General features: G+C 37.8%; 1 protein-coding gene across 4 annotated transcripts; it reads left to right on the forward strand.

Annotated features, from left to right (window-relative positions):
• Positions 1-1,319: 1,319 nt before the first annotated feature.
• On the forward strand, positions 1,320-11,791 carry lhx1a (LIM homeobox 1a). 4 transcript variants are annotated; one of them, XM_079611618.1, is made up of 8 exons: positions 1,320-1,389; positions 4,562-4,617; positions 4,704-5,372; positions 5,480-5,721; positions 7,047-7,270; positions 7,907-8,184; positions 9,951-10,116; positions 11,221-11,791. In XM_079611618.1, exons 4-8 carry the CDS (start codon positions 5,552-5,554, stop codon positions 11,598-11,600), a joined length of 1,218 nt encoding a protein of 405 aa, XP_079467744.1. In that variant the 5' UTR covers positions 1,320-1,389; positions 4,562-4,617; positions 4,704-5,372; positions 5,480-5,551; the 3' UTR covers positions 11,601-11,791. The 4 variants fall into 4 exon arrangements, with proteins under 4 accessions (XP_079467744.1, XP_079467743.1, XP_079467745.1 ...); XM_079611617.1 differs by having other exon boundaries at positions 4,704-5,721; XM_079611619.1 differs by having other exon boundaries at positions 4,704-5,721; positions 7,940-8,184.
• The last annotated feature ends 1,870 nt before the right edge of the window (positions 11,792-13,661 follow it).

Below are 13,661 nucleotides of genomic sequence, written 5' to 3' on the forward strand. Positions count from 1 at the left end.
GTCATCATCATCATCACGTTGATTTCCCACTCACGCTGAGCCTGCGTTGCTCAATAATTTTCCATCCATCCCGAATATTAACCAAATATTAAGATTTACTGTGTCAAAAAGTAGACTCTGACTGATTAATAATCACATTTTTGGAAGCTATTTTATAATTGCATGATCATTCGTATTTAGTCGCCTGGCATAGTTAAAATTGGAATAAGACTGTTAATCCTTGGTCTTGGATGCAAGGCCTAAGCGGGTCGTCGTGTCTGTGTTTGATTATCGGGTTTAGGGGGGAAATAACAGCTGTTCCAGTGACTACGAGATCTATAACCCAAATCGAATTTCTCTTGCCAGTCTTCGGCAGAGTTGGAAAGTCAGGAAAAAATGTTTAGTTACTGGTCAATACTGAAGCTATTGGATTATGTTTGCTTTTTATGCTCACAGGAGCATCTCATTTGACGTGGTCACGGTTTCACTGATGGACTGCTAATTATTCCTGAACACTTTATTTACCCACAAGTCAACAGTCCGTTGAGTTAGTCTGGAATTTAGAGTTCATATTTTTGGTTGAAGACTGCAGTAAGGAATATAATTGCAGAGGTCTTGCTTCAGTCGTCCCTGCCCCCTAATCGGTTTGGACATGCTGTGGGTCCGGGTTTGGTCGCTGCACATCACCTCACTGCACCGCAGAGCCGAAAAGATTGACACAACGCGGTCCTGGAGCACCACACGCCTATTGTCCACACTGCGAAAATAAAGACATTCTCTTGAAAGCAAAGCAAGACACATGCTTCATTGCAGTCATATTTAAATTGCACCCCCCAACTACACACACACACACGCACACTGCCCGCGCGGTCTCACACGCGTGCGCACACCGCTTGGTAAGGGCATAGGTGCTGTTCTGAGTGCTCAGTGGGGCTGTTTGCTGCCATGTCAGACCTTTTGATCTGTTGTTTTGCTGATTGGTCTTAAAAAAAAAAAAGGTTTTAGGTTTTAACTTAATTTTAATGAAGCCATCCTAAGAGTAAAACGTAGTAAAGACTTTAGAAGAAATGATTAAGTAACATATATTTTCAACATTTCAACTTGAAAAAAAAATAAAAAACGCGAATTGCACATTGGCCAGATAATCTATAATATTAGGTAGGCTACAACAATATTTATATTATTTTCGAATTTATAAAATGTCCGCACTATATTTTGCGTTTGTCGAACACTGCCATTTTTTTTTTTTTTTTACTGCAGAGCACGTTACTAGTCATTCCACATATCATGAATAAAACGCGTAAACAAACAGGCAGCGGTGCAGAGCGATATGGAGAGGGGCCCGAGGCACAGAGCCCCCCTTTACTCGGGCTCCTGGCGGTCCCGGTGCACCAGCTGATCAAAGCCCGAGTAAGGGGTAATATTTCTCACTTTATTACCGGAGTCACAGCGTGTCTGTACGGCCAGCGATCACACACTGCTCTGCCCACACTGGTTCAGTTAATGTATCGTAGCTATATAGAATGACTACATGCGGGGGAAAAATACACTAAAAAAGCAAAACCACTCACTCTCTTAATAATAATGGTATTTGCTTTAACACTTTTAAATTGTATTTACGTATACGTTTTGTTTTATTTTCGGAATTTTTGTTTATTTTTTTATTCTAAAACGAATATTTAACTAACATCCACAAACGAAAAAGTCCTAAAATATATATTTTTTTAAAAAGTCAAATTAATATTAATTTTAGATATATTCTAAACGATTTGACTCTATAATACTTGCAGCTCGTTCAAGATAAAATGTTTACTTTATTTATGTATTAATATACATCCCATGCATCTCATCACTGAACTTTAACACTGCACTTGAGCAAAATGCACTGATCATGACGTGAACAACAGAAATCTTTGCCCATATGTAGTTCCATATGCATAAATCTCTTGAATATGCACTTGGTTGAGATTTAATAGGCTGCACATTTTATGTGATAATAAATTTCGGAGAATTTCTACAGTATCTATAAACCACTAACTGTTTGATTCACTCTCTTGCTTTTTAGGTTCAGCTTATTCGAAAAATATTCCGCGCTAGAGCATGCGTAAAGCAGCCAGTGCAGTTTGACAGGCATTGGTCTCTCAGTGGTGAGAATTTTTCGATCGATAGCTCCCTCTAGCACTGCCCCATCTCCAGACTGGCCGTTTTTTCCGTTCGGTCAGTAGTCCACCTGACGATGCCACTAATTGAAAGCTGTATTCCCATCATCATGGATGAGTCAGCATGTCTAATTATCAGTCTTATATCGAAATGGATACATTTGTAAGCATTATGTTTATTATTAGTATTAGGCTATTATTAATGAAACTTCCCTTGTAGGATAGACATGCGATATAGCCTAAATGTTTCCGAAGTTCTACTTAAAGTGGAAAGCAGATTTTGTTAATAGGCTATAACCTAAATATATATTTTTTTTTTTCCAAATCCCTCTCGATGAACGGCTTCAATTACTAAAATACATGATGAACGAATGAGGGTACAATTTTAGGTTATTTTATTTTATTTTAAATCATACGAATTACAAAGAAAATATAGTTCAGTCAAATTATTTGCAAAGTATTTTGAACTGTTAACATATAATATCATAAATATAATCAGTGCGAGAAAAGTATTATTATTATCACCGTATTATTATTAGGCTATTAGTATTATTAAGCTGTAATAACAAGTTTTAGCCTCTAATAAAGTGATAATGTATTAGCCTATACACTAAAATATGGCCGAAATAAACAGAAATGTGACGAAAAGAATACGAAAATGTTTAAATGTTGTTGCACACATGGCCTATCTAAAATATTATTATAGATTGTTTTATTCCGTTTCTCTCTATATTCCATTATCTCTATTATTGAAGACGACACAACCAGTGGATTATCATGCCTTCCAAAGAGTGAGAAATGGTTAAATGAGACTAGTTCAAATGAGAGAAAGGGGAGGAGTGGTGGCTACATAGCGACTGCAAAAGATGGAGTGTGTTCATCTTTTATCTGTTATTCGTCGTGAAACAACACATGTCATCCAAGGGTCCCACAGTCAAAGAGGAGCACTCCCTAGACGCTCATCGGCAGCTGTTTTTGTGTGTTGTGTAAGGCCTTTTGCTGCCATAGGAGTGGACCAGCCCCACTGTCCCGTTTTACATGAGAAATGGCCCATATGCACAAAGTTGCGTGGTATTGGTTCCAGATTCCAGACTGGAACGATTGCACAATATACTCGGAGAGAATGTAAATAGCTGAGATTGTGAGGTTGAGGGGCGTGATGTGTGTGTGTGTGTGTGTGTGTGTGTAAGCTGGTATGGCAGAGTCTGTAGCTATATGGTGGTGAATTGTGTCAGTGTCACACATGATGAAGGGAAGGCAAAGGTACCAGAGGTTCGAAATAAGATTAGGATTCGGAACGTGTGCTTTAATGATATTGAATTATTACATACAAATATTTGCTGTGGAAATTTCAGGTAAGGTTAATGTGCATACAGCAAAAACTAAACATTTCATATTAGAAAATAATTCGTGTACAGACAAAAACTCGCCATAATTAGTAATTACATACACACTGAGCACATTTTAATTATTATAACACACTAAAAATAACATTCAAGGGTTATCGAGAAAATTATTGTCCATCCATACAAGGAAACAAGCATGGAACCCATACAATCTGAAATGGTTCTAAATTCATTATACCCTAATTATTATTTACAATGAAATTTAACTATTAGCTAGGCTACATAACTTGAAGAACACGGTGTATATTGCTTAAAATCAGAAGAACGGACTTAACAGATCCAACATAACACCATAAGGTGTTTGGGCCATTAGAGGCTGCTGAGGTGATCTAACATCCTGTAAAGTTTAGAGCCCTCATGTCTTTCACTTTCTCTCTTTTAACAAAGGACCAAAGGAGGATTAAGTGTCTTTTTCGTTGATTGAATGACGTTGTCAAATCGTCTTCGTAAAATTCTTTAAACGGAGTAGGCTATAAAGAATAGCTTTAAAATATAGTTTTTTAACGCTGTGTATTATTCTATCTTACTGTCTTGGGATATATTATGGTTATAAATTAGATTTAATGTCAGTGAATGGGGAAATTAACTCTTTTTGACATTTTCACATTAGTTCTCGCCCAAGACATAACATGATTTTATAAAACAAAGTAGCTACGTTATTATTTTATGGCAAACTTCATAAAGGTTTCAGGAAACATTCCGTTGTCTTAATAGTTACATACCGGATACATAAAAAAATATATACATACAAATAATTTCATGCTTGCGCTGTTATTCAATACAATGAATAAAGAAAAAAGCAATGCATATTCCAGAATAAGCATCCTTGCGCTACATTTCTTTTTAATAAATAAACAACGCAGTCACACACACTCAGTTACACAACAGTTTTCACAGCATGACGTATCTCCAATAACTTAACGCACCGACACATCTACATAGGCTATACATAAACAATGCGTAAATTATCAGATATGTACCTTATCAAATGCTTCTCTTGTCCCTCGGCTCCACCAGAATAGACGATTATTGGAAAATGACGAGAAAAACTCAAAAGACTTTCAAATAGCAAGGTCTGTTTTCTGACTCCCCACATTAACTAAGATATGACAGTTTCTGGGATTTTTGACAATTGGTGTCTTCTGTTCCCTATAAATAGCGCAGAGTGTGCCGGTAAAGCGGTGAGGGGATAGCTAATGGTTACTTGAACGGCAAGCCGCTGATTGGCCTCGGCCCGGAGTGACGTCAGGAGGCTGTGAATAAGGCTGGCTCGTGTGCTTTCAGGAACATGCAGAACACCGGAGGCTGTTCGGGGATCGTCATCAGTCCTGCAACGAGATGTCACGCGCATTCTGTTCACACTAGCATCTTTCACCTCTTCTGTCTTACCGAGGAAAACAGCACACGTTACAGAAGGACTTTTCCAAACGCGTTTGGTCATTGCATCTTTCAGAGGGACGTAAACAGTGGATACGTGGACATGGTAAAGTGCACTCTAGTGTCTCTGGGCTCGCGTGTCTCCTGTGCTGAAGACCGGTTGCATTAGATGCTTGCTTATGAAAGACTTGAATGAACATCAACACCAATGCTTCACCTTGTTGACAACGGCGACTTGCTTTTTCCGCAATGATGTCCATGTCTTTGTAGCCAACGAACAGTTGGTGTTTTGAAAGATTTCTCTATGCTGGCTTCATTTGTGCATCTCAGAATTTGGGAAGGAAGAGGATGAGAAATAATGACTGACAACTGAAGCACTACCTCATGAGAAGATCCTCTTTCGTCATCTTGATTTTGGACCGCTACAGGTCCATCCGCATACACAAAAGTGGTGAATATATTTAAAACTTCTTGATCTTTTCCTTTCAAACCTGTTCGCCAAGACTGATTTGGAGCATCCTTCAGCGTTACACCCCTTTCCCTCCTCTCTTTTGAAAGGGGAAAGCAGGAGCAGCAGACCCTCAGGTTGTGGACACCACGGCAGTAACTGTGGGAGCACATCCAAAGACGATGGTCCACTGTGCGGGCTGCGAGAGGCCTATATTAGACAGGTTTCTCCTCAATGTTCTGGACAGAGCATGGCACATCAAGTGCGTACAATGCTGCGAGTGCAAATGTAACCTAACAGAGAAATGCTTCTCTCGAGAAGGAAAACTCTATTGCAAAAACGACTTCTTTAGGTAAGTTCCTTGCGTGAGTTCGACCTCATCAAAAAAAAAAAAATTCTGCTGTGGATCTATGTCTGTGATACATGGGAATATAATAGTTTTTTTAATACGATGATCTTCAGGGACACTGGTATAATTGACTACAAGAACAACATAAAAAGGTCATTTTTAACTCCAATATACAGATATAAACGGTTGGTGTGCAGCTGGTTAAATCATTTTATTTATTTATTTATTTACATTTTTTGTATAATTTACCGTTCATGGGTTATACATAAATGAAACCAAAAGACAACCACAAATATATATATATATGATTTTAAAATGGCACAGTTAAGTTTTAAAAGGGGTTTCACACATTTGGGAAGTAGCTTTTTCTCAATCACTCAAACATTTACAGTGTTACTTAAATTTGATGAAAATTGATCTGTAATAAACTTAAATTCAAAATGCTGTTGAAGCTACAACATAGTGCATATACCATTTTGCATGATTTCATTAGAATTAGGACTTACATTCACACTAACATGAAGTGTGACCCTAAGTACTGTCAACAAGCCCGACTTGTTTGATTCTTTGATTAGGACGTCCATTAATTAAATGCTTGTTAATTTGAATTGTTATGCAAAATGGCGAGCAGATACACTAATAGTCTGTGTACTCGTCCGCAGCAAGGGTTTTAAGGAAATCACACTTTGTTTACAACGAATGGCAGCCAGGGAAGCCGCAGGGATCAATGCTTTGCCAGGGTAGTTGAAAGTGTAACGCGGCCCAGTGGCCCCGCGTGTGGCTGCAGTGCTTCGAGTTAAGATGTGATAAGTGGATTTGAATAATAAACGACTTTGAGATGGAAACCCTCAGACAATGTAATCACAGACTCAGAATCAACAATCTGTACAGAGAACCACAATACACATTATTGGTCACAATGAAGTGGTGAGTATTTACTGCAATGGTGTTTGTATTGGAAGAATGTACATGTCTTTGTTACGGGTTATTATGCTTTAATGCACATTTAAACACATGCAAAATACATCTAAATTCAAAGTATATTTTTAGGTGTACTAATAATAATCTAAATGTATTTTATTTTTATTTTGCGTTAACATTGCATAAACATTAACAACTGAACAAATAATTATTGCGATAGCCTATATTATTCCCAAAATAACAGTGATGATAATATAAAACATTTACGAACTAAAATTTTATATACACTCAAATATTTACGATGCTATTACACCACCCTGCTCTGGGCATAGGACATATCCTTATATATGTATCTGCTTTTTTACCGTGGTATAGTGACCATTTTTTCTTGGTCTGTCCATTTGCAGGCGCTTTGGAACGAAATGCGCGGGTTGTGCTCAGGGGATCTCGCCGAATGACTTGGTCCGGAGGGCACGGAGCAAAGTCTTTCATCTGAACTGCTTCACATGCATGATGTGTAACAAGCAGCTTTCGACGGGGGAGGAATTGTATATCATAGACGAAAATAAATTTGTCTGCAAAGAAGATTATTTAAGCAGCTCGAACGGAAAAGACGCCAATCTCCTTTCAGGTGAGTAAAATGAGATAGGTGAAATGATAACTGTGAATATAGCATATATATTTTGTCCGATATTATTTCAATATTATATCAATAATATTGAACATTTAGATTAAAAATAAGGTAGGCCTATCTTTTGACGAAAACATGAAAATTATTAACAAATACAGACTGAACTCTCTTTGAGTCCGTTCAATATGTCTCACAAAAGCAAATTATAGTTTTTTCTATATTGTTAAATAAAATAAATCTTCAGACGGTGTCATGCATAGAAATTTTTGAAAAGCATCTCATCTTTTTCTTCCAATTTCAATGTGAAATGAGGTAGCCTACAGATTTTGCTGCATTCATTTTGTGGCCTATTGCAGAGGAACTGCTGGCCAGTTTATTTTCTAATAATATTTTACAGTAAACTAGTGCATTGTGACAGTTCTGCTCTAAATGCCAGTATTTCTTTGTTCTTTCTTTGTTTATTCATTTCTTCTTTTGTTTTATTGAATTTTGCGTTTCTTTCTTTCTTTTTTCCTGTGGGGTTATTTATTTATTTTACATTCCATTGTTTAGTATATAACACTTATCTGTTCCCCATGTCTAATTCTGAGGTTTTTATTTCGACTCCTTGTCTCCGACGTCCCTTTCCACATTCAGTTACAGCTTGCAGTGACCCTAGTTTATCGCCAGATTCGCAAGACCAGCTACAGGACGACGTCAAGGATGCGGAAAGCGCAAACTTATCGGACAAAGAAACGGGTAACAATGAAAATGATGACCAGAACCTCGGAGGCAAACGGAGAGGACCGCGTACCACGATTAAAGCAAAGCAGTTGGAGACACTAAAAGCGGCATTCGCGGCGACCCCCAAACCAACCAGACACATCAGGGAGCAACTGGCGCAGGAGACGGGGCTCAACATGCGAGTTATTCAGGTAAACTTAAACACCATTAGCCTACATACACTAACACACTGTGTTTATTGGTAGCATATAATTGCTACGCTTGCTGCTCGCAATTTTGACGACAAACACGACTAGATAGGCCTACAAATACTGTTTCTTGGCGAGAATTTAGTGTGTGATTCTTAGGTATCTTGTGGTAGCCTACAAATATCTCTTCCTGGATGAAATAGAGAAAAGCACATGCGAGCCTTCACTGTGCCTCCTTTCCAATCCTTGAGGCAAGACCATTTGAATTGAAATGAGGACACGTTTTGCTGGCACCTGTAAATATTTGGAAGTAACATTTATATGGTTAGCCTTTTTATACTTGACTCGAGAGATGGAGAGGCACGCCAGCTGGCATCAGACTGGTGAGAACGATGGGAGTCTTGGCAATGCAGCGCCATCACGTTTTGCGACCACATTTAGACATGCTGTGACGGTTCTCAGTCAAGTGGAAACGCAGAAATCTGTCCCTGTGTCTGTCAAAGTACCTCATACTAGGTGGTGTTCTGTGAGAAATTGAGAATCGATCTTTGCTTTTTTTTGTCGAGTGAACGGACGGAACAATGAGAGTCCAGCCAAGGCGCGCAGTACATTGGCGAATGTGCGCCCTCATTTACGCACGCTATATAGGATTTGTCAGCATCGTTTTAAGGATCCTCATCTTGGTCATTTTGTTCAGCTGGAGAGATCCGATAAGAACACAGATAAAGCATCATCATCGTTAAAAGCCCCGTAATAGATTGGTGCTGCGGGGATAATGCCTTAAAATGAGACTGAACATGAGATCAAGTGCAGGGAAGGGGTTGAGATTAATAGAGTGGCGAGGTTGGATATTTAAGACCGTCAGAGTAAACTATAATTAGCAAAAGGAATTCAAGGGTGGATATATAGATTACGAAATAATAACTGCATAGAGCCGGTTAATATATCGGTAACCACCCTCCTATTAAGTATTAATTAGAGATTTGAAGTCCCCGCTGCTGCCCCCTCAGTCGGAGTAAATGGAGGGTTAAAAGATCATTAAAGTGAGGTTAGATCCGACTCTAACAGTGACGATAATTACGAGTAATCTTGTCACTACAATACGAATGTATTCCGTCACTTCACAGGCCTATACCTCAGTAGACTGTGAAAACGCTCTGACCCAATAAAAATAGTAAACGTGACATGTAAACATTAGGCCATAGTGTCAGACTGTTAGGTTTGCACATCTATAGGGTATCTTATTTTAGTTTGCTTGGCACTCACAGTAAAATAATAATAATAAAAAGAAACTACAAAAGTTTAAAAATGCTTTAAATGTTTAAGTCAAAGGTACAGCCTGCACATAGGCCACTTAGAATAAGCCTATACTACACTAATAAATAAAATCGAATTGACCCTCTGAAAAATCGTAAAATCAACCAAAACAAATATGTTGGTATAATGCTGACCGCATTTAAACAGAGCAGTCACATACATTAACGCAAATATATTAATATGGTTAACATATAATGTTTTTATTTTGGTAGTTGATAATATGATATTTGTTCAAAGTTTATGTTTGCCCATGTTGCTGTGTATTTAGCCTATAACTGCGTGCTACTGAACGTAATTAATTACCATAATACTTCTGCAATTATTTCGTGAAGCTGCATAGCCTACACATACAATGCACACTGTTGGTTTTTACCACTGAAATTAACTATTGTAACCGATTTTAGCACACAATTTTAAAAAGTTTCCAATGCTTTTTTGCCCATGTTCTCTAGGTATGGTTTCAGAACCGGCGGTCTAAAGAGCGGCGCATGAAACAGCTGAGCGCGCTCGGCGCGAGGAGACACGCGTTCTTCCGGAGTCCGAGAAGAATGCGAACGCTCGTGGACAGACTCGAGCCTGGAGAATTAATTCCAAACGGACCGTTTTCATATTATGGAGGTAAGATATAATGCATTATTATAGATTTATCTATATCAAACCTAAGTCTGAAATATGTATTTTTATCTCGCGTTGGTTTAATTTGTTTCGCCTCAGAAGCGACAATGACACGTGTTTTATATATTAGTTTGTGTTTTTAATTCAAATAGTCTACAAATATAAATGTTTAGTCTTATAAACTGGACTTCCTGAACATATAGCTACTGTCTAATTTGTCCTGTTGTCAATGTGTTTGAAATGCTTTGATATTGTGGAAACAGTTGTTTGTTGTGTTGCTCTTTTAAGAACTTTTGAATGCTTTTTACTTTAATTTTAATCCACAGTGCTGTGTATGTTCCTGGGATATACATACACGTGTCGATTTTATTCAGTCTAGTTTATTTTTATTTCACTTTATATTTGACCTAAGTTTAAGTGTGTTATATATATATATATATATATATATATATATATATATATATATATATATATATATAAGAAAAGTTCTGTTACACAAATCTGTACAATATCAGTGGTTTTGAATGTTGATTTTTTAAAAAGTTTTTTTTAACCCACTTATATTAGGATAAAATAATTTTTTGTGTATTTTTTGTTATTCCTACTAAAATCCTAATATATTTCTGCTGTAGCTGTTGGGTAAACAAACTAAATCTAAATTTATGACACTTAGTTTCTTTAAAGGCAGATAGTTGATGACACTTTCCCTGCGAAACATGAACTGAAGTAGAAACTGTGATAACTAGCCCCAGATTCCCCCTATATCTATTTTATATATATATAATTTACTAGGTTCTCCTCCATATGCATAAAACAAAGCAGTTATTGTTATATATACTCTATCATATCAATAACAGCTTGTTTCATACGTTTTCAGCTGTTCAGAAAGGCGAAGCCTTCCTCGCTGTAATTAGCAAAGCTTTGTTCTCCCCACCCAGCTACATTTGTGATTTCAGTGTAACATGTTCTGTGACTAATGTGGCGTATTGAGATTTATTCCAAAGAACGACACACTACATACTCTCAGAATTTTTAAACAAGGAGTTTCCGCCTGCTCTTTGTTTCCAAATATAAACCGAAATTCTTTTATCCTTTGTGTATCTACAGATTATCAGAGCGAGTACTACGGCCCGGGAGGGAATTACGACTTCTTTCCCCAAGGCCCTCCATCTTCACAGGCCCAGACTCCTGTAGACCTCCCCTTTGTTCCATCGTCAGGACCCACCGGTACCCCGCTAGGGGGCATGGACCATCCTATCCCCGGCCACCATCCGTCCAGTGAAGTACAGCGCTTTTCAGATATCATGTCTCACCACCCAGGGGACTCGCCCAGTCCAGAGCCAGGGATACCTGGGCCCCTGCACAGTATGTCCTCAGATGTTTTTGGACCTAGTCCGTCCTTTACGTCCCTCTCCCTCAACGGCACCGGATACAGCAACCACCTCTCCCACCCTCCATCAGAAATGAACGAGGGCACGGTCTGGTAGCTCCTGTGAACGGACATTTCAGCAGAGAGAAATTATGATAAACAGAGGAGGGAGGGAACAGGGACACTGGCCGCACATTCTGGTTATCATTTTTGTCTTTTCCCCCCTTTTTTCCTATGTCATAAATGTGGTGGGACAGCTCACAGAGAGAGCAGCAGAGGGCAGCATGGGCATTGACATTTACCTTCTTGAACCCATTGTGTTGATGTTCCGTTTCCTTCTTTCTTTCTTTATCCCAAGTCCGAACTCAAGAAGAGAAAGAAACGATACTGTTGACCAGGTCGCTGTATGAACTCCCGGCACAGCAGCGTCCCTCCAGAAGCTCAATACGTACCACCGGTTAAATCGCCGCTCTAAAACAGCGATAGCGACACATTAACAGCGTCAGCTACCGTCAAAGACTTGTCAGCTTTACAGAGAAACACCCAAGGCGGCTGATCTAACGCTAACCTGCAATGTTGACTCCAGGAAAGATCTAAGCCGTCAGACTAATTTATTTATTTGAAAACTCCTCAGACCTCCTTGCCTTTCAAGGCTCTGCCATACTGACACTTAAACAACCTTTTCGACACTAAATATGTTTCTGAAGGCCAGGGAGAAAAAGCTTTTTTTTCTCTTTCTTGGCATATCCTGTTTTTGTTCCCCAAGAATTCCACCAAATCTGAAGAAGTTAGCCTTCAAAAGGCAAAATGTTACAATGTGTATGGATGGTGAACCCTTTATTTAATGGAAGAGAACTTGAAATGTTGATAAATGAAGTCTACCTTCTAAAATTATTTTAACAAGGGTCTGAAAGGGACATAGAACAGTCAACTGTTTACGTAATATATTTAATTCAGGAGTTAAAAGTATCAACCATGATTTAGAACCTCTTGATCCAGAAAAAAATGTTCCAAGCAACCAACCAAACTTTTGTATTGATTTTATTTATATTGTATGATGGAAGTTTGCTGGGGTTGTGGTTCACTGTGCTAGTTTGTACAAAATGTTGTTTACAAAAAAAAAAAAAAAACTGGACAAAAAAAAAAACAAGTAGACAGTTGCCAAATAAAAACATAGCACAAATACTGTAAAAGTGCTTTGCACCATTATCTGCAGAACGTGTTGAAACAAAGTGTAAGTGTTTAAAAAACAATAAGAAGTATTGACTTCTTAATTTTTTTAGTCTGCTGAAAAAAAACATTCATAAATTGTTAATATAACATACTTAGACCTACAAGTTTTATTTTTGTGTCTTTAAAGGAAAATCCAAACTATTGAAATTGATGGTCAAATGTGCAGCAAGCAGCTGCTACTTTCTTTAAATATCAAATTCTCATGGTATGTCTTTTATTGTTCTAATAAACCTAAGCTTACGTGACCTCCAGTGCATATTAGACCATTCACTGTATAAATACGACATGTTGACAAATTTGTGAGTTTTTAATAAAATTAGAAAATATGAAATTCGGATGATAGGTGCTTTTCCTTGGACTAGCTGAGATTATAAGCATCTAAATACACGCTTTCTGCTTTCTGAGAAATATGGCTTCTGAAGAATATTCCCCAACTGTAATCTCTCAGGATGAACATGACGTGGTGGAGGACATCACATAACCCTCACAAGGCAGCCTTGACTGCGATATGTAAAAAAAAATCCTCGTGTAAAGATGTCCTTTCATGATACGGCATTTCACAATACTAACAAAGCATAATTTACTCAGCGATCAAATCAGCTAAATCAAATATTTTAAAATGATGTCCTATGATGATGCGTGTTCTCACCGTTTCACTTTGAGATATACTGTAAATGGAAAGTCAAAAATGTTGTTTTGGGAAAAATAACATTTCTTGTTTTTATAGCACCAAATTCACACCAGATTTTTTTTGTCATACAACTAAATTTCTTATACAATATTTTGTATATCTTCATCATAAATTCACCATCTCTTTCCTTTTTATCTTGGCTGTACAAGAAAACCTGACACGTTTCTATATTTTAAACATATTCAGTATCTACTAAGGGGCCAGATGACAAAGAATCATAACTTTTCAAGAACAGTTCTTTCACAGCGCATTAAA

This window comes from Phoxinus phoxinus (assembly GCF_949152265.1).
Source record: "Phoxinus phoxinus genome assembly, chromosome: 4".
Taxonomy (NCBI): Eukaryota; Metazoa; Chordata; class Actinopteri; order Cypriniformes; family Leuciscidae; genus Phoxinus; species Phoxinus phoxinus.

Bases quoted from the DNA above. Each gene is read 5' to 3' on its own strand.
- lhx1a (XM_079611617.1), top strand. From the start codon at position 5,552: ATGGTCCACTGTGCGGGCTGCGAGAGGCCTATATTAGACAGGTTTCTC. The intron at 5,722-7,046 runs GTAAGTTCCTTG...GTCCATTTGCAG, and splicing joins TGCAAAAACGACTTCTTTAG to GCGCTTTGGAACGAAATGCG. The intron at 8,185-9,950 runs GTAAACTTAAAC...CATGTTCTCTAG, and splicing joins TCAACATGCGAGTTATTCAG to GTATGGTTTCAGAACCGGCG.